This window comes from Macrotis lagotis, chromosome 3, assembly GCF_037893015.1.
Source record: "Macrotis lagotis isolate mMagLag1 chromosome 3, bilby.v1.9.chrom.fasta, whole genome shotgun sequence".
NCBI lineage: Eukaryota > Metazoa > Chordata > Mammalia > Peramelemorphia > Peramelidae > Macrotis > Macrotis lagotis.
The window spans coordinates 271257174-271279600 of record NC_133660.1 but is presented as its reverse complement, the minus strand read 5'-3'; the positions used below and the strand labels follow the sequence as shown (position 1 = coordinate 271279600).

The following is a 22427-nucleotide window of genomic DNA, read 5'->3' as shown; positions in this document are numbered from 1 at the left end:
CATCTCCCTCCTCCCCATGGGGATGGCTTCGGAGGCTAAGGGGAGCCAAAGGGATGCTCTGCAGCTTCTAGTGACTAACGTGTATCTGTTTGAATTGGGGGCAAGGGCGGCCCCAGCAGCACCCTGGGCAACCTCGGTGGCACCCTGGAAAGGAGACCTGGCCTGCTGGCCCTGCACCCACAGCCTCCTTCAGGACCTCCCCTCTTACTCCTGAAACACTCACATGGGAAGGAAGGGAGGCTAGGGTGTGTGTGTATATGTGTGTGTGTGTGTGTGTTGTGTGTGGTGTGAGGTGTGTGTGAATGGTATGTGTTGTGTGTGTTCTGTGAGGTGTGTGTGAATGGTATGTGTTGTGTGTGTGTTGTGTGTGTTGTGTGTGTGAATGGTATGTGTTGTGTGTGTGTTGTGTGAGGTGTGTGTATGTGTGAATTGTATGTGTTGTGTGGTGTGTGTGTGAATGGTATGTGTTGTGTGAGGTGTGTGAGGTGTGTGTGTGAATGGTATGTTGTGTGTGTTGTGTGAGGTGTGTATGTGTGAATGGTATGTGTTGTGTGTGTTCTGTGAGGTGTGTGTGAATGGTATGTGTTGTGTGTGTGTTGTGTGTGGTGTGTGTGTGAATGGTATGTGTTGTGTGTGTGTTGTATGAGGTGTGTGTATGTGTGAATTGTATGTGTTGTGTGGTGTGTGTGTGAATGGTATGTGTTGTGTGAGGTGTGTGAGGTGTGTGTGTGAATGGTATGTTGTGTGTGTTGTGTGAGGTGTGTATGTGTGAATGGTATGTGTTGTGTGTGGTGTGTGTGAATGGTATGTGTTGTGTGTGTGTTGTGTTGTGTGTGAGGTGTGTGTGTGAATGTATGTGTTGTGTGTGTTGTGTGTGTGAGGTGTGTGTGTGTGTGTGTGTGTGTGTGTGTGTGTGAATGGTATGTGTTGTGTGTGTGGTGTGAGTTGTGGGGGGGTGTATGTAAGGGAGACGAGACAGGGACAGAGACAAGAGGGAGGGAAGACGGGAAGAGAGAACGAGCTGAGGAGGGAGAGAAGAAAGGAGAGAAGGGTGGGGGGGAGAGGTGGAGGGAAGACAAGGACACCTCCAGAGCAGTGAGAAAATCTGTCCAGTTTGGCCAGACTGCCTCGGGCAGGCCATCTCTCTGAGCCTCAGTTTCTCTCCGTAGGAAGGGTCCCTTCCGGTGCATGCCTGTTTTCTCGTGGGGGTAACTCGGTTTCTTCCACACTAGCCCCACGAAGGGCACGTCTGGGGCAGGGCTGGGTGAGAAGGCTGGATCCTTCGAGGGGGATTGGACACCCAGAGCAGAGCGGAGCCGACCCTGAGCTTGGACAGGCTGCCCAGAGGTCCGGCCTCACTTCCTTCCGTCTCCCCAAGCCCTACCCACTGGGCAGCAGGGTGTCTGCTTCTGGGCAATGGGAGGAGTCTGGGCCGGGGCCCAAAACTTATGGATCTGGTTTTCATTTGTAAAGAGATGTTCCTTTTCCCATCAGCACTGTGTGGAAATGGCGGCCGGGAAGGCACTGTCCTCCGTCTGGTCAGCCCCTCTGGCCCAGCCTTCTGGGGCTCCGTTCTCACCCCTTCCTCTCCCTCTCCCTCTTAAACCCCAGAGAATCTTCTCCCCACATTGTAGCTAAATTAATAGAGAAGGGAGCTTTTATATATTAAAAACAAAAGGCTTTTATTGAAAAAAAGGACTTTATTTTTTCTTTTTTAATAAAGGTGATGGTTTGAATAAGGCTCTGGGGCTAGGCTGAAATTGGAGCTCATATCCCTGGGGTGAGAGGGGGAGCCAGGTCCGAAAGGGGAGACCTGGTCCCTCCCTCCTCCCTTCACCCCTTCACCCCAGGGTGCTGGGGAAGGGCTGGGAATGATGGGGGGAAGCGGGAAGGAGGGCTTCGTGATTGATAAAGCTAATGATCAGAAACAAGGCACCTGGTGTAGAATAAATTCTGGGGGGGCTGGGAAGGGGAGGTGGGGGGGGGGGTAAGGGAGGGCATCCAGGAGTCCCCCAGAGGCAGAGCCTCCCTTGTCAGGTGGTGCTTCGGGGTCTAGTCCTTCCCCTTCCCTTTCTTGGCTGTGAAACAGAAAGATGGGTGAGTGATGAGGAGGGCTGGCATATGTGCCCCTCCCCCAGCCCTCTCCCCACTCACTCCCCATCTCTGCTCCCCCCTGCCCAGCCCAGCCCCAGGAGAAGGGCTATGTCACACGGCAGCTGCCGGGGAGGCCCGAGGCCAGCTCCCTGGGGATGGGGCGCTGACCCGAGGGGCCATCCTGACCTCTGAGCTTGGCCTTGGCCTTGAGGGTGCAGGGCTTGGTCACCCGGATGGCCTCCTGACACTGGGCATTGTAGAGGGCCTTCTTCAAGGTTCCCTGGCGGGTTTTGGTGCCAGTATTGCTATCACAGGCGCCCCAACTCTCAAACTTGTATTTACAGTCGGCTAGAGAAGGGCAGAGGCAGAAGGCGGGGTCAGGGCCTGCGGCTGCCCCCCCCCCCCCGCGCCTCTCCAGGTGGCCCCCCGGCCCCCCGCGGTCTCCCCGGCCTTCCTGACCCCCAGCTGGAGGCTGCCCCGCCTCCCCCACGGGCCCTCGGCCCCCCATTCTCCGGGCAGGAGCAGCCCTGCTGCCCCCGGGGGTGGGGGGGCTCCCTTACCTCCGAACTCCTTTTTCCAGTTGCAGGGGACCTTACACTTGAGGCGCCGGGTCTCCCCCCCGCAGCTGCCCTCTCGGAAGCCCAGGCCGCAGTCCTTGGTGCTGGGGGTGCAGGGGCCCCAGGACCACTCCTCGCACTCGGAGCTGCCCTTCCTGCCCTTGTCTGAAAGGAGGGGCCGGGGCGGCGGCCGGCTCAGCTCTCTGCACCCCAAGGCGGGGGCCCCCCGCCCCCTCCCTTAGCCCCCCTCACCTTTCTTGTTCTTTGCAGCCTCGGAGGCGAGGGCCAGGAGGGCCAGGAGCGTGAGCACAAGGAAGCTTCGGAGCTGCATCCTGGGGGGGGATGGGGGGTTAGGGGGAGCCTCGGACCCTCCCCCAGGGGTGCCCGGGCCCCCCCGCCGCCCCCCGCTCGTCCCCCGCCGCCCCGGGGCTCACTCGGCCCGGCCCGGCGCCGCCGCTGCTCCGCTGGGGCTCCGGGGCTCCTGGCTGCAGGGTGGTCGCTGCTCCGGCTCCGCCGCGCCCCAGGCCCGCCCCGGCCCCGGCCCCTTTTGTCTCCAGAACCGGTCTGAGCCGGTCACATGGGCCCCCGCCCCCGGCCCACCCAGGGGAGGGGCTCCGGGCCGCCCCGACCCTCCCGGGGGCCGCCTCGCCCCGCCCCTCGGCCCTGGCCGGGGGGCGCCCCGAGCTCTGCGCCTCCGACCCCCCCCCAGCACCCCAGCACGGGGGCCCCCGGGCTCCTCTTTCCTGGCCCTGGGGACCGTGCGCCCCCCGCGCACGCCGCGCTGTGAGGGCCCCCCACTTCGGGGGCAGCGGCTGTGATCCCATGCTTCGGGCGGCCAGGAGGGTGACCCCCTATCCCCGGGGGGGGGGCCCTTCCGGGCTCTTGTGCCCCGCCCCACGGGGGCCCGGCCAGAACTCCAAACGGGGCGCTGAGGCTCCTTCTGGGGCAGCCCCAGGCCCGCGGGCAGCCGGGGGGCCGGGCCGAGCCGGCCTCGGTCTCCCTGGGTCCAGTTTGGATCCCAAGATCTGGATTAGGGACAAGCAGGCCCCAGGACGCTGACCACCCCGAGATCATTTCAGCCACCCCGCCCATTTTACAGATGAAAAGAGGGGGGGCTCGGAGGGTCGAGTGACTGCACCAAGGTCACACGACCCGTGGCAGCACCAGGATTTGAATCCAGTCCTCCGGCCCACTTCCACCTTAGGGCTGGAGGGAGGGGTCCCAGCCCAGCCTTTTTAGAGATGAGGAAACTGAGGCATAGAACCCCGGCACCAAAGCCAGAGCTCTCTCCTTTCCATGGCCCCCCAAGATCAGCCTGTCTTGGAGCCCTCTGGCCCCCACACACCCCAAGAACAGAAACCAAGTAGGAAAAACATCCATTTTACTGAGTCACACCCAGCTGGGCTGTAAACATCACACCAAGACAAGCTTCCCTGGGTCCCCCCCGACCCCCCCATGCCGGATGGACGCCTGTCCCGGGCAGGGACCGTCCTGTCTGCGATGATGATGAGGAGGAGATGGGGTGGCGGGGCGGGGCAAAGGCAGTGGGGGCTGGGGGGCCAGGGGGGCCGGGCTCCACCACCAAGGTGGGCAGGACAGCTTGGGGTCCAGCAGCATTGTCCCCCCCCAATCCGGTCTGCCTCAGGGGCCTCTCTGGACCCTTCTCATCTCTTGCTCCCCACCTCCTCCGGACGTGGTCCGCCTCCCGGGGACAGAGGCTGCCGGGGCCAGGCTCACTGGCCCTCGGGATGGAGATGGGCTGGCAAGCCAGGCAAAGAAGCATGCACGGGAGGGGGGCAGGGGTGGGCCGTCGCCCCAGGCTCTCCCGATCCAGGCCCGCGGGCTCAGGGCAGCCACGGGGCTCCTTCCCCAGGCGGGGTCCCCCCACGGCCCTGCCGCTCGGCCCAGTGGAATGTAGCAGTAAGACAAGGGAGGCCACGGCCTCGCGCCCGGCACCCGGCCATCCTGGTCCCGGGGCCCGGGAGGATCCCGGCCTCCCCGTCTGGCTTCCTGGGGTCGCCGGGCTACACGGCCGTCTCCTGGTCCTCCCTCTGGATCATCTGGTAGTGCTGGCAGTTTTCCAGGTAGGCGGCCAGCTCCGCGTCCTGTGCCTTCTCTGCCCGCTGCCTCGGTGTATCGCCCTGAGGACCAGGAGACGTCGGTGAGGCGGGCCCCTCCTTTCCCAAAGCCACCCGTGTCTCACTGTCAGAAGCCCCCCAACTCCTGACCATGGGAGCTTCCCCATCCCCCCCCCCCAGCACGGGGCCTCCCCATGCTGAGTACCTGCAGGTCAGTCTTCATGAGCGAGGCTCCGGCCTCCACGATGTAGTGGCAGATGGTGCGCTGGCGTAGGGCCGCCGCCTGATGGAGGGACGTCTCCCCGCTGCAAGAGGAGCAGCTGGTGGGGTCCAGGAGGCGGCAGGCCCGCCCAGGTCCATTTCCCCCTCCCCCTCCCCAGCAGCAGAGGGCTAAGGGGGCCTCCACACTCACTTCTCTTCTACCGCATCGATGATTTCTGTCGGGGCTGGAAGACGAGGGGGGCGGGAAGGTCAGACACCCCGAGTAGGAAGCAGATGCCCGAAGCAAGGGGCCCCCACCCCGGAGTCGTGGGATTCGGAGCTGGAAGGAAATCACCGGCCCAAACCCACGTACAGGGAAGGACACCAAGCCCCACCCTCACCCAGGCAGCACGGCGGTGTGGAACTCCCAAACCCTGTCTGGGAAGGCGAGGGCCCCCGGGTCTCACCATGGTCCAGGAGATAGCGGACGATCTCCTTGCTCCCGGCTCTGACTGCATGGTGCAAGAGGGTGCGGCCCTGTCTGTCGCGGAGCATCAGATCCCCGCCGGCTCGGTGGAGCTCCTGGAACTGGGGGGACAGGAGGCAGGGGCCCAGGGGGCCGGCTTCTGGGCTCCCGGCCTCTTCTCCCTCCAGCTTCCTCTCCCTGGCTACTCCCCTCCCTCCCCAAGCAGCAGTGCCAGTCACCAGGCCCGGAAGGGTCTGGGGGTCCCTCGTGGGCACCCTGGGGCAGGAGGGCCCATGGCGGTACCTTACAGACGTCGTTGTTCTCAGCAGCTTCTATCAAACCTTCACCTACAGAGAGAAACCTGCAGGTTACCCTGTGGTGCCAGGACTGGGCATCCTTTGGCAGTGCCGCCATTGGTGCCCTCCCCACAGACCCTGCATCTAGGCTTGCCATATCTGCACCTATTCCCTTTCTCTTCAGTTCTTCCCGGAGAGGGCAGGGGCTCGGGGGGGCTGGACCCATGCTCAGGTTGGCCATCTGTTGGCCAACTTAGAAGGGGCTCGGAGAGAAGAGCTGCCCACTCTCCTTCCTTGCCAGCTTCACCAGCGAGAAGGGGCACCCCCATTCCTCACCTCTATGTCTAGCACCCGCAGACAAAGACAAAGCGCCTCACCTTTTGGGGGCACGGCATCCCCTCGGTCTGGCCTGAGAACAGAGGAGGGGAAGACATGGGCAAGGCTGCTCTGGACCAGATCACTGCCCCCGGCCCGCAGGATCCCCTCTTCCCCGCACACCCAGGGACATGTCTGGGGTACACACCTGGGCCTGGGAGATAGGGGTGATGGAGAGGTGGGGTCGGGGCTCTGGGGGGCCTCTAGGGCAAGCCTGGTGGGGGTGGCCAGCAGCTCTGGGTCCAACACAAAGAGTTCATCCTGGGCAATCTCTGTGACGTAGTTGAGATGCTCCTGTAAGGAAGTCTCTGGTCAGACCCCAGGCCCTACTCACTAAAGACCTGGGGTACAGGGGAGTCACAGGGCCCAGCCCAGTGACCCTTGGGGAGGCATTTTGCCCGCCCCTTGTAGACACCTCTATCCACAGCTCCTGCCTCACTTAATGCTTGCTGACAGAGCCCTCTTATCAATACACTGTGTGACCGACCACCTTCCGGGGCTTATCCCCATAAATGGGCAGCTGGAGGGGGGGGTCACCGTGGAGTGGAGAACGCCTGGCCCAGTCAGGAAGACTCTTCTTCATGAGCTCGGACCCTACTGGTTGTGTGACCCTGGACAAGTCACCCAACCAAGCCTGCCTCCGTTTCCTCCTCTGTAAAATGAGCAGGAGAAGGAAGAGGCCGACCGCTCAGTGTCACCAAGATCGGAGATGGGGTCAGGGAACGCTGGGCATGATACCAACCTCTAGGGATGGGGTCCCCTCCAGACCATCCAGGCACAAGGCTTCGTATTCACAAGGTGCTTAATCAACATCTGGGCAGCGCTCTGGGGGCCATCCCCACAGCCAGCCCCTGCCAGGCCCGTCCTGGGTGAGGGGCGCGGGCTGGCCTCCACCCCCTTCCTCCTTTCCTTTCCAGCTGAGGCTCCCTGTGCCCCAGCCCCCCTGCCTTCTCCCTGGCCAGGCCTCCAGGGCCACCCCACCCTCCCCATCTGGCCCAGAAGGCCTGCGAGCTGTTCCCTGAACCCCGATACTCCGCCTGGGATGACCCCAGCCTCAGCTCAGAGAAGGGCTTGGCTGGGAGGAGGCTCCTCTGCTTGTGGCCTCTACCTGCTGAACTCCTGGGGCAACCCTGGGGCTTCAAGGGCCTGAGGTGCAGATGAGACCCACCCTCACCCCCTCTCCCTGCCCTCCGGCCCTTCCCCCCAAGCTCCAGAGCAGCCTCCAAACAAGTCCCACTGATTTCAAGGGTCTCCACATTCCACCCCCTGCCCCACTCGAGATTCCAGGGCGCCCTCTGATGTCTCTTCTCTCTGGGGCTCCTCACAATTCTCGCAATGTTCATGGCTCAGCTCCCACAAAGCCCAGGGGTGGGGAGCGCTCCTCACTGGGCCTGTCTCTCAGAGGGTCTTTGTTCCAGTCCTCCCACCTCTCCCCTTTCTGGAGACTCCCAGTGGGCCCCAGGAACACCTTCAGGGACATACTGCCCTCCACAGCTTGCCACCTGTTCTGGGGGTGTCTGTTTTGTACCCTGGCTACAATGGAGATCTTGTGCACCCCTGTGGGGGGGAGGAGAAGAGGGAAAGGGGAAAGGGGAAAGGGAGAGAGAAAGAAAAAGAGAGAGACAGCCCCTGCCCCTGCCCCTGCCCGGAGGTCTCCTCCCCACTTGCCTGGGCTCGATCTATCCTATAGAAGCGATTGGCCGTTGTTGCTGCGGGAGAGAAAGGAGAATGAGGAGCTCAGGGCACTCCACCTCCCTGACCCCCCTCACCCCAGGAAGGGGCACAGCCCTTCTGGGCCCAAACTCACCATCCAAGAAACACCAGTTGGGGGACAGTTTCTGGCCTGGTGAAGCCTTGGCTCCTGATCCATTGGGCTCCTGTTCAGGAAGAAGGGTGGGTGAGGGGCCAGAGCCACAGCCCAGGAACGAGGGGGCCCTCTGACTTCCCACCTTCACCACGGACGCCAGCGGCGGCCCTCCTGCCTCCCCTTCCTCACCCCCTGCTGCAGCCTCTCGATGTGTGTCCGGCAGAGCTCCAGGTCACTGTCCCCTGGCACCACCACAGTGCCCAGGGGCACGGCTGTGGAGACAACAGAGCGCCTGTCAGCCTCTGGGCTGGGGCCGGACCCCCTCTCCCACGGCCCCTCCCCCCAACCCAGGCCCAGGCTCACGCACAGGCCTCCCTGAGCTGCTCTTTGTCGTAGTGCAGAGCCTCATAGTCGTGCATGCTGACGCGGCGGAGCTGGATCCGCAGCTGCTCGGGGACGGGCTGCTGGCTGTGGAAGGAGGGGCCAGAGGGAGGGTGGTCAGGGGAGGGTGAGTGGTCAGGGGCAGTCAAAGGAGGCAGACTGGTGGGGGAGTGGGTCATACTCGCTGTGCAGGGGGACGGAGCTCCTCCGCTTGGCCTTCTGCACCATCGTGGCCTGGTTGCGCAGAGCGATGCGAATGCAGGAAGCAGCCAGCTTGCAGGGCTCCCCGTCTACCTGCACCGGGATGGCCTTGGCGGTGGTGAGCACGACTTCGCGGCACTGGGTGAGACGCTCGCCATGGCCCCCCACCTGGAGAGCAGCCTGTGGGCACAGACAGCAGAGCTTGGACCCCTGGCCCCGGCCCCAGCCCCCGGGCTCCATCTGTTTTTACTGCCTTGGGACCAGGCAAAAGGGGGTCACCCGGGGCCCTGGGGCACCCTGTGGATGAGCTGTACTGCCTATGGCCCAGGACCCTCCTCACCAGTGATGTCATAGTGAAGCCGATGACCTCGAGGTAGCCGTCGTCGTGCCGCTGGGGCTCAAAGTCATGGTGGTCCCCGGGATGGCCCCAGGGCATGGTGCCCGCACAATACCTGTAACGACCAGACGGTGAGGGCCCGAGCCTGGACCTGAGCCAGGGGCCTGGGTGGTGGGGGCAGCTTCTCTCACCTGGGGATATTCAGGAAGACGATGCACTGGGGCTTCAGGTCCTGGATCTTGGGAGTCAGGTCTGTGCCGTCACACTGTAACGGCCCCGGCGTGGGTGAGGGAGCTGGGAGAGGGGCTGCTCTCCTGCTCCTTGGGGCCGCCCCCCACCCCAGCTCCCCGGCTCTGCCAGGCTACCTGACGAGGGAGGAGACTTACCACCACTCGAATGTGCTTGGCCAGGTCTTTGGAGCTGCCCATGAGGAAGTCGGAGAAGGCCGTCTGTTTAGAGTAGGAGGAAGGCGTCACGCCAGCCCCCTGGAGGCCCCGCCTGGAAGCCCGGGAACCAACTCGAGGGCCGAGTGGCCAGGAGACCACCGGTGTGGAGCAGCCCGAGGCCCGGACTCTCTCGGCCTCCTCCTCTTAACCACGGGCAGGCCTGGCACACGGCACAGCCCATGGGCGAGGGAAGCCTCTGCTGGGCAGGACCTGGGAGCCAGTGTGATCTAGGGACTCTGGGCTGGGGGACCCTGGCTGATGAGATGGGTGGCCACGAGATACCCACCCGGGGGGTGTTCCAGGGACACTGTCAGGCTTACCCCAGCATAGAACATCTTGTTCCGAAACCGACTATTGAATTTCTCTGGATTGGCCTCTATATGAGAAGAGAAAGAAGGGGTGACTGGGGGCCACAACTCCCTCCCAGAGGCTCCCACCCCGAGGAGCCACTCTCCTGGCTCCCAGGGGACCTGCTCCATCACCACCTTTCCCTGATCAGGGCGAGGCCATCTGAGAGTCACCAACCTCGAGATTCATGAAATTCCAAGGTGACGTGGGCATCAAAGCCAAGGCTGAAGTAGTTGTTGAAGACATCCAGGGGCAGCTGAGAAGACGAAGGGCGGAGGTGAGGGAGAGGTGGCCGTCAACACAACAAATGAGCAGGGGCCGGCTGGGAGGCCGGGGCAGCTGGGGGAGCTGGGGGGGTCCAGGACTAGGGGCCGTGGGCAGGGAAGGGTTGGTGGGGGGCCCCTCCCCTGTGCCTGACTGACTCTGTCAGTGGCGCCCTCATCCCGGTCGTCAGGTCCAGCCTCCGGATTGGGCTCAGCTCTCAGGTCCCATCGGTCCAGCTGCACGACGTTCCCCTCCTCCACATGCGACAGGATCTTGGACACCGGCTCATCCGTGTAGCCCTGAGGAGCCGGGGAGCAGGTGTGTGGCGCGGCTGCCAAGCCGTAGCCAGTGACCCTCCTCAAGGCGGAAGCCTGTCTGTCCCCGGGACCCGTTCCCTTCTCCTCGCCCTAAGTTCTCACCCCGCCCCAGTTGAGGGTCCGTGCCAGGTCATTGCCAGTGCCCAGGGGTAGGATCGCGACAGGTGGAGGTGGCTTAAGGCGCAGTTGGTCCAGGGTGGAGAGGATCCAGCCGACCTGAGCAGAAGAGGGAGGGCAGGCCTCAGACCCCCTGCCCAGCCCACCCACTACTCTCAGAGGTGTGCGGGGGAGGGGGAAGCTTACCGTGCCGTCACCCCCACAAGCCAGGATCCGAAGGTTGTGCACTTTGCGGTACATCTCTAGCCTGAGGGCAGAGGACGAGAAGAGGGCAGAGGGCGGTGAGCCCGGGGCCCATAGGGACCCCCACTCCAGCCCCACAGACCCCTCAGTACTCACGCCTCCTTAGGTCCACCTTGGCTCAGATCAAAGACTTGCCGCGGGTTGAGATACCAAAGAAAGGACTGGATGATCTTAGAACCCTGGAGGAAACAGAAGGTGGGGAGAGGGTCCAGAGGGAAAGACCTGGGGGGAAGGGGAGGCAACAACGGGAAGAGGCAGCAGGACCACCCTCCCTCTGCCCAACACTAAGAAGCAGCCATGTGGGCACCCAGGGGGTGAGGGTGGAGAGGGGAGGGGAGGCTGGGGGCTCTATGGGGCCTCACCTGATTGCCTCCACTCTTGGGGTTCACAAACACCAGCAGGGGCTTCATGAGGGGCGATGGGGTAGGTTTGATGATGAAGGGTTTCCATCGGCCCTCCTGCAAGACAGCAGAGGTGCCCAGAGCCCTGTAGGCCTTTGCTCCTTCCCAGAAGCCCCCCCACGCCCATGGCTTCAGAAGTCGGGGTGCGCCGGCTCTACCTCGGGCCCCTTCTTGCTGGATTTCCTCTTAAAGGACGTCCTTTTCTTCTTTTTGCTGACCTTGAGCGGGTTCTGCAAGAGGCAGGAAGGGGGGGTGTTGGCACTGCTCCTGCGAGCCAACGCCCCAGCCCGGGGTCCCAGAGAGGGCTTCACCTGGGGACGGCGGGCCCGGAGGATCCAGGTTGGGGGGATGACCACGGCGGCGTGGGCCCCCAGGGAGCAGGGCTCCTCGATCTGCTGGATCATGAAGCAGGACACCTTGTTGTGGTACTGCAGAGGGAGAGCAGAGAAGGTGGCTGAAGACGGCCCAGCCCCGGGCCTGGTCAGGGCAGGGCGGAGTGTGGGGGAGCACTCACCGCCTGCTTGCACCAGGAGCAGCTGATGGCCACGATCTCTTTGCTATGGAAAGCAAACTTCTGCTGGAAACCCTGCAGGGAGCGGGGCAGAGGTCAGTGGGGGCACCCCTCCCCCAGTCTGCTGCCCCCGCCATCTTGTGCAGTGCCCACATGGCAGACCCCAGAGATCTCTATCTATTTTCTGGAGTCTTACTCTACAAAGACACGGAGGCCCCTCCCCCAGACCAGGAGGGTCCCGGGTCCCCCCTCCCTCCCAGCCACTGGGTCTTGCTGGGCTCTGTCCTGTCCCTGATTCTGTCTAGCCGCCCGCCCGGCCTCAGGACCTCGTGCTCACCCCCCACCCCTGCACCCCCTCTGACTCCAAGGATGCTGCGCTCACCTTGCCACAATGGCGACACTTGCCATCCTGACGCCGCCGATGAACCCAGTGGTGACGAACAAAGGTGGGCTGGAAAGGACAGAGGAGGAAGAGTGTGGGGAGGGCAGAGGGGACTTGTCTCCGAGTCACCTAGTCGGAGTCCACAGCCCCCCTCTGAGGTGAGATGTTCCCCAAGAAGTCAAAGTCCCCGGGGCTCCCCCCTCCTTCACTAGGCCCAGTGTGACCTGCAGTGCATAATGGGGGGCTCTGGGGAGGCACCAGCATTTCCCCCAGGAGGGGTATCAGGTGCCAGAGCCACATGGCACCCCCCCCCAGTGCCCGTGGTCCTCACCTCCCGCACATTCCTAGACCCTGACTCCCGGAAGGACGGCTTGCAGCGGAAGTTAATCTGTGAAAGAGCAGGAGGCAAAAGGCTGACAGTGGGCTGGTCCCAGGAGCTGCTCCCCAGAGGGACTACCCAGCCCTGGCTCTCAGCTCCCTTCTGTCCTGGCTCATGCTTGGGCTCTGGGGCTCATGAGGCCAGCAGAGATGGCACAAGTCCTTTCTTTGGGCAGATAAGGAACCAAGGCATAGTGAGATGCCATCCCTGCCAGCCTACACTTGGGCTGCTCCGAGGGAAGCGGGGGCACGGTCGTCCCTCTGCTGTTTCTGAACCCCACCCTAACCAGGGGGCTTGGCTGATGCTGCCATCCCAGGAGGTCTGCCCAGGCCCCCCTGGCAAAGATATCAGCTTTGGCATCCCCCCTGCTTTCACCCCATCATGTGGCTAGTCTTTTCTGGTTCCCCCTTTCCTAGGTCCCAAGTCCCAACCCCATCGGGGAGCCCACCCCCACAGTCACCTTCTCCAGCTGCTCAATACAAGGGGTGTGCACCACAATCTTGCAGGCTGCACACTTTCTTCGCGACACCGATTTCTGCTGCAGGAAGGGAGGATGTTAAGGTCAGGGGGACAAAGGGCTGCCCTTTAAGGCTTGCCATGCTGCCTCCTCAGAACCAGCCTCTGAAAGGGGGGGGGGTCTCGGCTGAGACCTCCAGGCCAGAAGCCTTCCCCTACAGGTGGGTGACCCTCAGGGCAGGCCCTGGTCAATCTGCCCTGTGACCCCAGACAGAACCCCTTCTTCCCTTCCTCATCTTTCACCTCATCTCTTACAACTCAGGTAGTTCTGGCCCCTCTCATCCTCAGGTTCTGCCTCACACGATGAGGTGGCCAACCCCTCAGCTATCTCACCCCATCTCACCCCTCAGCCCCATCTCTCCTGGGGTGGCCCTTCGACCCCAGACCACCCCAACAGTTGCGTCAAGCCTCCCCTGCCCAGCCCATCCTCCATACAAAGCACTGGGCCTGGCCTTCCAAGCCTTCTCCTGCTGCTGCTCCAGCTCTGCTCTCCAGGCCTTTGCCCCGGCTTTGCCCCGGCTTTGCCCTTGCCATCTCTGCTTCCCCAACTAAACTCCTACCCCCCACAAGAAAGGCTTTGCCAAGTCCTGGGGCTTTTCCTCTTCATCCCTCTTCCTCTTTTTATCTTACCCTTTTGTCTCTTTTTTGGCTATCTAGCTTAATAAACAATGATGATTGAGGTGGACAGAAGTCAAATGACTTGCCTAGGGTCACCCAGCCACAAAGTCTCTGAAGTGAGACCTCAGCTCAGGTCTTCCAAGCTCTGCCTCTCAGGGGTGGGGGTGGGGGGGGTGAAGGGAAGAGGATGGTCACTTCTACGGCCCCTCCTCTTTGAGGCCCTTTCCTAACCCCAACCTCATTTTATTCTCACCGAGGCGCCGGAGGTTGGAGGCATGGTCACTCCTTGATGCCGAGGGAAGCCCAGAGCCTTTCCCAGGATCCTGCGGCTAGGAAGTGTCTGAGGTTGGATTTAAACCCAGCTCAGCCTGGCCGCGGGACCCAACCCACCAGGCTGCCCCCTTGGCCGGCAGGGTCATGGCTCTCACTCACCAGCATCTTGGCCACGCAGTACTGCTCCCCAACGTAGCAGAAATCCCCAGACACATTGGTGTCGAACCAGATGTGCTCCCCGTAGGCAGCCGTCTCCTGTGGGGAGGCGGCAGGCTGGTGAGCAGCTCTGGCGGGCTCCTCGAGGGGCCCCCCGTGCCCCTGGGCCTGCTCTGCCTTCTCTGGGCAGCTCCCACAGTCACAGAGCCTTGCGACATGATCAGCTTCAATACCCTCAATTTCAGGAGAATGGAAAGTCTCAGAGAAAAGAATGGTCTGCCCTCATGCTGGACCACCTGTCTCCATAGACAGTGGGTACTCAACAGATGCTGGCTGACCCTGTAAGGGGGACACCAGTTCTCCTGGGCCCCCTGGGACCCCTCAAGGAGGCTGGGAAATGAGGATTCTCTGACCACGGAAGCCCCTGAGTTCACTGATCCGTCAAGGCGACTGTGCCTCTCGTCCCTGTCTCACCCCAAGCCCTGCCCCCCACCCCGGACTCACGCTCCAGTCCACGGTGCTTCGAATCTGCCTTTCGGGCTCACCACACGGGGCTCCGGGGCTTGGGTTTGGGGGTGCCAGATGTTGGAGCCCTGACTTGGCGATGGCTTTCCTGAAAAGAAGGTAACAACTAAGAACTCTGGCAAAGATAAGACATCCTCTTTCTCCTTTGTCCCTTGGCCCCTGTTCTCCTTCCAGCTGGATGCAGGCTAGGAGGGGCAGAGACAAGGTCCCTTGGTGGTCTCAGACTACAGCCCCAGGCCCACGGCCTGGTCCTGACCTGTCTGACCTGTCCTTGCCGCAGCTATACCTACGAGAGCAGAGAACTCCAGGCCTCTGGTCCAGCTGACTTGCGTTTCAGAGCCACTTGTCGCCTACGGGACAGGGGACGCAGGTGGCCCAGCAGGAGGGGCCTGGCAGAAGCGCCAGAGGCTCTTCGGGCGCCAGGGAGAAGGTGTTGGCCTGGGGGCCGGTACTGGCTGAGACGGCGGTAGTAGCCATGGAGGCCCCAGATGGCCCGGTCATACATCACATCTGCGGGGAGCAGGTGGGAAGATTTTCGCCGTCGACGTAGACATCGGGGCATGTGAAGACGGGGCCTGATGCCCAGATGCTGGGCCCCAGGGGCAGCCAGCTCCTTGCCCCCCGCCGCAGGGGACCTTAGCTCCTGGACTTCTGTCTCTTCCTTCTCTCCTGCGTTCATCCCCACAAGACCAGAGAGGTGTACAGGGTTCCCCAGGAACTGAGTTTCAATAGCAACTTGTGCCAGTGTCCGCGGTGGGACTTGTTCCACAGTCAAACGGGGGTTGCAACTTGGGGGTACTGTGCTGGAGCGACGCCGGGAAGCCCCCACCCCGCAGCTAAGGAGACAGCCCTGGAGCTGGGAACTGGAGCGCCGCTGCTGGGCCAGGGAGGAGGATGGCTGGCCAGCTGGGGAGCGCCGTCGGACCTTGCCTGTTGGGAGGGCCACCCCACTCCCCCGCCGCTGCCCACTGAGGCCTGCCCCTGGCCCCTTCCTCCTGAAGTGTCTCCTAAAGAAGGTCTCCATGGTGGGCGTGGGAGCTGTTGGGCACAGAAACCCGCTGTCAGTGACTGGGGGTGCCCCAGTGTCAGGGCTGCACTGCTACCAACTGCCAGGGGAGCTAAGACAGGAGCCCCTTCAGCCCTGCCAAGTGCTGCTAGGTTTGGATGGGGGAGGGTTGTGAGGAAAGTGCCCCAAAATATGGGCAACCAAAGCAGCTCAGCAACAGCCATGAGGATTATGGTGGAGTGGAGGTCCTGGGCAAGCCACCAGCCCCCCAAGGTGGGAAGGCTGTTGAGGAACATTGGGGAAGCTGGGGTGTTAGCAAGGGGAAGTGCCAGGCAGAAGTGAAGGTGGAAAATGAGCCTCAGGAATAGCGTCCAGAGAAGCCAAGGGCTCAGCCGTAGGTACCAGTGGGTGCCTGGGCAAGGGTGATAGGGTCAAGCAGAGTCTAGGACAAGCAAGCTTTTCACAATCATCTCCTAATGTCCAAAGGACACGGGACAGAGAGGAAAGTCAAAGGTAACAGAGGGGTCTCCAGCTTGGGGGGTGGTTCACCAGAAGCTTCCCTAAGGATCTACTGGCACCCATGAGGGAATAGGAGGGAGGGAGATGCTAGGAAATCAAAGTTGTCAAATCAAGCAATTTTTTTTGGGGGGGGGAAGAAAAGTTCCATCTGCCCTTCCTTAAGGTCAAATCTTGGGAATAACCTGAGGGAAGTCGTATATGTGAATAAGACTATTTATTAGGTGCTCTGAGCTCCCAGAAATAAGGAGCTAGGGAAGTAGGAGCCCCTATTATTAATGTGGCCATTCTTTCTTCACAATGCCTTCTGGCCTCCAAAGGGGAAATAAAAGAGCTCTTTGGGAATCAACCCAACTGGGACAACTTCTCCATAGAAGGGAGGCAGCCAGCTCCGTAAGGGGCGGATGAAAACTCCCCCAGCTGGAGCTAGAGGTCTCCACCGACCTCACAGCACATTATCATCTTCCTCATCACATCACCCAGCCCCTTGGGCTGCCCGAGGACAGGGAGGACCCCAGGCTGGCTCCCACCTGCCTTCCCAGCTTTCTTCTCTCCCTGCTCTCCCCAGGCCAGCATCCTCCAGACCCAGCTCTGTCCTAGGACCTCCTCCCTTTTCTTTCTCCCTCTCCCCCCTTGCTCAGCTCCTGTGGTTCCAAGGATCTTCTCCAGGAGGATTCTCAGGCCTCTCTGGACATCTGGCAGGCACCTCAAACTCAGACCCAAGCAAACTCACCATCCTTGTTCCCAACCTCCCAAGCCCTCCTGAGGAAAGCCCCTCCTCCAATAAGCAAATTTCAAGGCCTCAGCATCTTCCTGAGCTTTTCTTCCTCCCTTATCATTTGGTCCATCTGGTCCCATCCAGCCTGCATTCCCATCTCCCTGGGTCACCGTTCTCATTCAGGCTTCTCTCTTGGTCCTCTGCAACAGTCCCTAAATGGACTCCCTGGCTTCAGGCCAACCTGCCAAAGTTCAACCCGATTTATCTCAGGGGCTTCCTCCTCTGGAAGCCTGGACACTTCCAGTCTTCTAATACCCCAAGGCCCCTTGGCTCTTTATCACTCCCAACCCTCCAGCTTCCTTGTCTGGGCTTCCCAACCGCAGTGCCCTGGGGCCATGGCCTGCCTCGGGTCCTCCTGCTGCCAATGCTTAGAGACTTGCCCTTGCAGGCACTTCAAATGGACCTCAAGGGGCAATCTCTACCATCAGACTATAAACCCCTCGTGGGGGGCTCCTCCTGACTTCAGACCTAGGCATCCTCTCCTCTGCCTGAATGAAGATTTATACACTTATTGTCTCCTCTGCCCCTCCCGACAATCCTGGGAAGTGCTATTACTGACCCCATTCTGTAGATGAGAAAACAGAGGCAGAAGGAGCTGCCTTGCCTAGGGTCACACGGTCAGGAAACAGGGGGATTTTTCCTTCCGGGGGTCTCCCTAGCTGGGGATAGGTGAGACTGCTCTCTGAGCAGCTTTCTCAAGCCCTGCCCTGCCCGGTGCTACTTCTAGGGGTCCTTTGTCCTGGCCTCCTCCGGGCCCCCACACCACGGGGTGCCAGCTTTCTCCTGTCCTGTGACAGCTGCCCGACTGGACTGGAGATTAGTCACCCTGACAGAGCGCCTGATGCTGTTGTCACCAGAAAACAAAGGCTGTGGGCCTTGGGGGAGGGGATCCCAGATGAGACAGGCTGCAGGGGAGGGCCTGGCCAGAAGGGCACCCACTGGGCCTGGGGAGCCCTCCTTCTCAGGCCACATCCTGTGGACGCACAAGGCTCACAGCCACACCAGGCCAGCGCAGGGGCCTGAAGCTACAAATAAACTCCCCAAGGTCACCTTTTCCTTGGGGGGGGGGCAGAGGTGCCCAGGGAGAGCCCTGCCAGAGGCCGGCACAGGACCTTGGGATCCTCTCCCTCTGGTCCTGCTGAGTCATCTCGGGCTCGGTTTCTCTGGGCTGGGGCACCGCTGACTCGCCGAGTCCCGGCTTCTGTCCTTGCTAAGCCCTCCCCTTCCTCTGGGGTTCTAGGCAGAGCTCAGCAGAGGACCCCCACCCGTTTTATCTTTACTGCTGCTGCGGCGGACATCTAAAGGTCACTTGAGGCTGTGGTAACCCCAGACTGTAGGGGCCCCACAGTCTAAAAGCCGGGGCAGAGCAAATGGGGCCAAGTCACAGAGGCCTCAAGGCTGCCATAAGGAGGCAGGTCTAGATTCTCTGTGGACCTAAGACAGGTATATCTAGGGCAGGTGGAAGAGGGGGAGCTTGGCTTCCAAAGGATAGGTCCATGGCCTGGCTCCCCTAAAGACAGACACCCAAATCTCTTCTAGCAAGGTAAGATGCAGTCAGGCTCTGTATGTACAAGCTTCCCCGCCTCTATGCCCATACCATAACCTGGCAGAGGAGGGCAGAGCTGGCTAGAGATCCCAGGCAAGGCGGAAGAGGGCTGGGGAGTGGGGCTCCTGGGTCCTCTCTCTGACTGGCTCACTGTATAAACAAGAGTTCTGAGGGACTGGTACTAGGAGGCTGGAAAAACCTCAACGTCTCTCCTTCTCTGTATAAATTCTGAGACCCTGGCCAATACTGAACCAACCTGTCCTAAGCTGGGAAGAGACTCGGGGGTCTTCTCTGGCATCTCTGGCAGCCAGTGCCCAGGGGCTCTCATCTCAACAACTCTAAAGGGCTCTCTGCTATCTCTGGACTTTCCCACTAAAGTCAGGGTGGGGGAAGAGGGGAGAGGGAAAGGGAAGTGTGAATGTGAAGGGCAGCCACAACCCATTCTAGGAGGAAGAGGGCTGGCAGCTGGGCCACAAAGTGCCAGGAGCTGATTTCCTTCAAAGCTCTCAAGTCTCCCCAGAGCCCCAGCTATGATGCTGCCCATCCTCCGTGCCACCCTCCAGAGCGCTGGTCCCAGCCCCAGGGTCCACAACATGAGGGGACTTCAGCTCATCTAGGCTGCTCTCCCTCTCTGGGAGTGGTCCAGGCAGCAGCAGCTGCTTGTCCTGTTCAGATGGATCTCTGTTGGATGCAGGGCCCGAGCGGCGTCCTCCAGGGAGAAGACCCAAAGACATTTCCCGTCATCCTCAGGAGGCCAACTCTATTCCAGAAGCCCTGATCCCCAGGGAGGAGGCCTGGGAAAGGCCAAGATGGGGGAAGAGCATGAACATCCCAGGACTTAGACCCGATGGGTCCAACCAAAGGATACGGAGGCCCAGAAAGTACTCGGGCTGGGAAAGGACTACGGTGTGGAGCCGGGCCCCGGGCAGTAAAGAGCCCTGGCACAGCCCCCAGAGTCCAACCATCCCTGGGCCGAGAGCACCATTCCTGACCCAGACTGCTCTGGGCACCAGGCTGTGGGCAGAAGGGAAGGGAGTTCTCCAGCCAGGTTAATATTTACCTCGGCCAGGGGACGGCTCTTTCCGACTCCGACTCCCTGCCCCAGAGGGCCCTCCCTTTCCAACAGCTGCAGCCGCGTCTCTCAGACCCTCCCTGGCACCTCTCCACCCCGTGCCCAGTCCCTGTCCACCCCCAAACCCCAAGCTAGGAGGTCACACACAGACGGCACTGGGAGGGGGAAGAGAAGTACAGAGAAGGGACAGAGCCCCCATTTGACCTGATCAGAAGGCGGGAGAGAAGAAAGCGGGGCTCCGGGTCCTGCGGGCCGACCCCGGGCTTCCAGGCAGCAGCTGCTCCCAGCAGCAAGTCCTAGTTGGGAGGCAGCGGTCCGGCTCCCCGCCCCGGCCTCACCCCTTCCCCCTCCCAGCAGCCCAAGGCGGCCGTTATGGAAATAACCCCATTGGTAACCAACTGCACTTCCTCCCGGAGGGGCGGCTCCCAGCCCCCACGCACCCCGGCCTCCCTCCTGCGCACTCACCAGAGGGGCAGATCAGCCGGCAGGCACAGACACACACAGATACAGTCACAGACACACACACAGACACAGACACACACCAGCCTCCTGCGCACCCACCCGAGGGGCAGATCAGCAGGCAGGCACAGACACACAGACACACACACACAGATACAGTCACAGACACACACACAGATACAGACACAGACACACACACAGACACACACCAGCCTCCTGCGCACCCACCTGAGGGGCAGATCAGCAGGCAGGCACAGACACACACAGAGACATACAGACACACACAGATACAGACACAGATACACACACAGACACACACACAGACACACAGACACGCACCAGCCTCCTGCACACCCACCTGAGGGGCAGATCAGCCGGCAGGCACAGACACACACACACACAGACACACACAGACACAGACACAGACACACCAGCCTCCTGCTCACCCACCCGAGGGGCAGATCAGCCGGCAGGCACAGACACACAGACACACACACACAGACACACACACAGACACAGACACACCACAGATACAGACACAGACACACACACAGACACACACCAGCCTCCTGCGCACCCACCTGAGGGGCAGATCAGCAGGCAGGCACAGACACACACAGAGACATACAGACACACACAGATACAGACACAGATACACACACAGACACACACACAGACACACAGACACGCACCAGCCTCCTGCACACCCACCTGAGGGGCAGATCAGCCGGCAGGCACAGACACACACACACACAGACACACACAGACACAGACACAGACACACCAGCCTCCTGCTCACCCACCCGAGGGGCAGATCAGCCGGCAGGCACAGACACACACACACAGACACAGACACAGACACACCAGCCTCCTGCACACTCCCCTGAGGGGCAGATCAGCAGGCAGGCACAGACACACACAGATACAGACACAGATACACACACAGACACACACACAGACACACAGACACACACCAGCCTCCTGCACACCCACCTGAGGGGCAGATCAGCCGGCAGGCACAGACACACACACACAGACACACACAGATACAGACACAGACACACACACAGACACAGACACACCAGCCTCCTGCACACTCCCCTGAGGGGCAGATCAGCAGGCAGGCACAGACACACACAGATACAGACACAGATACACACACAGACACACACACAGACACCAGCCTCCTGCACACCCACCTGAGGGGCAGATCAGCCGGCAGGCACAGACACACACACACAGACACACACAGATACAGACACAGACACACACACAGACACAGACACACCAGCCTCCTGCACACTCCCCTGAGGGGCAGATCAGCAGGCAGGCACAGACACACACAGATACAGACACAGATACACACACAGACACACACACAGACACACAGACACACACCAGCCTCCTGCACACCCACCTGAGGGGCAGATCAGCCGGCAGGCACAGACACACACACACAGACACACACAGACACAGACACAGACACACACCAGCCTCCTGCGCACCCACCTGAGGGGCAGATCAGCCGGCAGGCACAGACACACACACAGACACACACAGATACAGTCACAGACACACACACAGACACACAGACACACACCAGCCTCCTGCGCACCCACCCGAGGGGCAGATCAGCCGGCAGGCAGACACAGACACACAGACACAGACACACAGACACACCAGCCTCCTGCTCACCCACCCGAGGGGCAGATCAGCCGGCAGGCACAGACACACAGACACACACAGACACACACCAGCCTCCTGTGCACTCACCAGAGGGGCAGATCGACTGGCAGACACACAGACACTGCTCACTCATCCAACTGTTCCAAAGAAAAGAGCACTCAGGTTCCTAGTGCTCCCAGGAGGGGCCTCTCCTGCTCCCGGGTCCTGCACTGAATCCTGCCATTACTCCACAGATAGCCCATCTGGGCTAGGAGAGGCCCAGGGTCAGAAGGCATTTTCCAGCCCTTGCTGATCCTCCCTCCTTATTCATAGAGAGGTCTCCGTAATTGGGAAAGGCCCCCCTCAGTCCAGGACCATTTAGGGATTGGGGCCTGTACCCATCTCTTGACCCACTTCAAAGCGAATTTATATAGTGAGTATAGACTCAAATGAAGACGGGAGGGGGGAGTTTATTCACTTTTGCCCAAACCTAGGATTGCATCTGCTGAGGGCACTACCCATGCAGATGGGCAGTTGGCTGCCTGGCCTTGGGTATGACAGCCAGGCACTTCCCCACTCAGCCAGGCCGCCTCCCCTGCCCTGCTCCTGCCCCACTGGCCGTTTCTTTTTCTGGCACTTCTGTTTATAAATGGTAAGATGAGGAATGTGCTGCTGCACTCATTTTTCAGATGAGGAATAGTTGCTCTCTGTTGCCTCTGACTCTTTGTGACCTTGGGGACCATCTTGGCAAAGACAGTGGAGTAGTTAGCCATTTCCTTCTCCGGTGAGGGAGGTAAACAAGATAAGCGACTTGCCTAGGGTCACACGGCTAGTAGATACATGGTAAAGCCCGGTAAAGCCCCCGGCTTTGGCCGCCAAGGCAAACACTGACTCAAAGCTATGGAGGAGCTCAACCAGGATGGGGCAAGACAGTTGTCAGTCAGGACCCAAGGTTTCTGTGGGTCACTTTTAGGAGGGGAACTTCAGCTGTGGAAGGGTCTGAGAAAGGCCTCCTTTATCCAGTGGGACTGGAGCCGAGACTTGAAAGAAACCAGGAGTGGGAGATGAGGCAGGAAAGCATTCCAGACATAGGGGA

General features: G+C 61.0%; 2 protein-coding genes and 1 long non-coding RNA gene across 5 annotated transcripts in view; 1 reads left to right on the top strand and 2 right to left on the bottom strand.

Annotated features, from left to right (window-relative positions):
• Positions 1 to 1674: 1674 nt before the first annotated feature.
• On the bottom strand, positions 1675 to 3207 carry MDK (midkine). Its single transcript, XM_074227584.1, has 5 exons — positions 3086 to 3207; positions 2904 to 2983; positions 2655 to 2816; positions 2281 to 2442; positions 1675 to 2078 (listed from the first exon to the last, which is right to left on the bottom strand). Exons 2-5 carry the CDS (start codon positions 2980 to 2982, stop codon positions 2053 to 2055), a joined length of 429 nt encoding a protein of 142 aa, XP_074083685.1. The 5' UTR covers position 2983; positions 3086 to 3207; the 3' UTR covers positions 1675 to 2052.
• A 461-nt stretch (positions 3208 to 3668) lies between these two features.
• Positions 3669 to 22427, bottom strand: part of DGKZ (diacylglycerol kinase zeta) — a 40197-nt gene continuing 21438 nt past the window's right edge. The window contains exons 1-31 of one of the 3 annotated variants that reach the window (XM_074230546.1): positions 14580 to 19387; positions 14269 to 14377; positions 13768 to 13863; positions 12662 to 12736; positions 12154 to 12210; positions 11823 to 11891; positions 11444 to 11515; positions 11241 to 11357; positions 11088 to 11159; positions 10891 to 10986; positions 10625 to 10707; positions 10472 to 10532; positions 10271 to 10384; positions 10010 to 10150; positions 9765 to 9843; positions 9560 to 9615; positions 9180 to 9242; positions 8985 to 9058; positions 8797 to 8908; positions 8437 to 8636; positions 8242 to 8342; positions 8064 to 8146; positions 7875 to 7944; positions 7736 to 7776; positions 6216 to 6361; positions 6070 to 6101; positions 5700 to 5743; positions 5398 to 5518; positions 5142 to 5175; positions 4935 to 5034; positions 3669 to 4792 (exon numbers count right to left, since the gene is read on the bottom strand). In XM_074230546.1, coding sequence (XP_074086647.1) covers positions 4676 to 4792; positions 4935 to 5034; positions 5142 to 5175; positions 5398 to 5518; positions 5700 to 5743; positions 6070 to 6101; positions 6216 to 6361; positions 7736 to 7776; positions 7875 to 7944; positions 8064 to 8146; positions 8242 to 8342; positions 8437 to 8636; positions 8797 to 8908; positions 8985 to 9058; positions 9180 to 9242; positions 9560 to 9615; positions 9765 to 9843; positions 10010 to 10150; positions 10271 to 10384; positions 10472 to 10532; positions 10625 to 10707; positions 10891 to 10986; positions 11088 to 11159; positions 11241 to 11357; positions 11444 to 11515; positions 11823 to 11891; positions 12154 to 12210; positions 12662 to 12736; positions 13768 to 13863; positions 14269 to 14377; positions 14580 to 15313 — 3369 coding nt within the window. In that variant the 5' untranslated portion in view covers positions 15314 to 19387 and the 3' untranslated portion in view covers positions 3669 to 4675. Of the gene's footprint in view, positions 4793 to 4934; positions 5035 to 5141; positions 5176 to 5397; positions 5519 to 5699; positions 5744 to 6069; positions 6102 to 6215; positions 6362 to 7735; positions 7777 to 7874; positions 7945 to 8063; positions 8147 to 8241; positions 8343 to 8436; positions 8637 to 8796; positions 8909 to 8984; positions 9059 to 9179; positions 9243 to 9559; positions 9616 to 9764; positions 9844 to 10009; positions 10151 to 10270; positions 10385 to 10471; positions 10533 to 10624; positions 10708 to 10890; positions 10987 to 11087; positions 11160 to 11240; positions 11358 to 11443; positions 11516 to 11822; positions 11892 to 12153; positions 12211 to 12661; positions 12740 to 13767; positions 13864 to 14268; positions 14378 to 14579; positions 19388 to 22427 lie in introns of those variants that run through there. The other 2 variants (XM_074230547.1, XM_074230548.1) reach the window with 2 other exon arrangements.
• On the top strand, positions 10574 to 11969 carry LOC141518497 (uncharacterized). Its single transcript, XR_012477212.1, has 3 exons — positions 10574 to 10723; positions 11364 to 11535; positions 11809 to 11969. It is a non-coding gene; the product is annotated as an uncharacterized LOC141518497 (long non-coding RNA).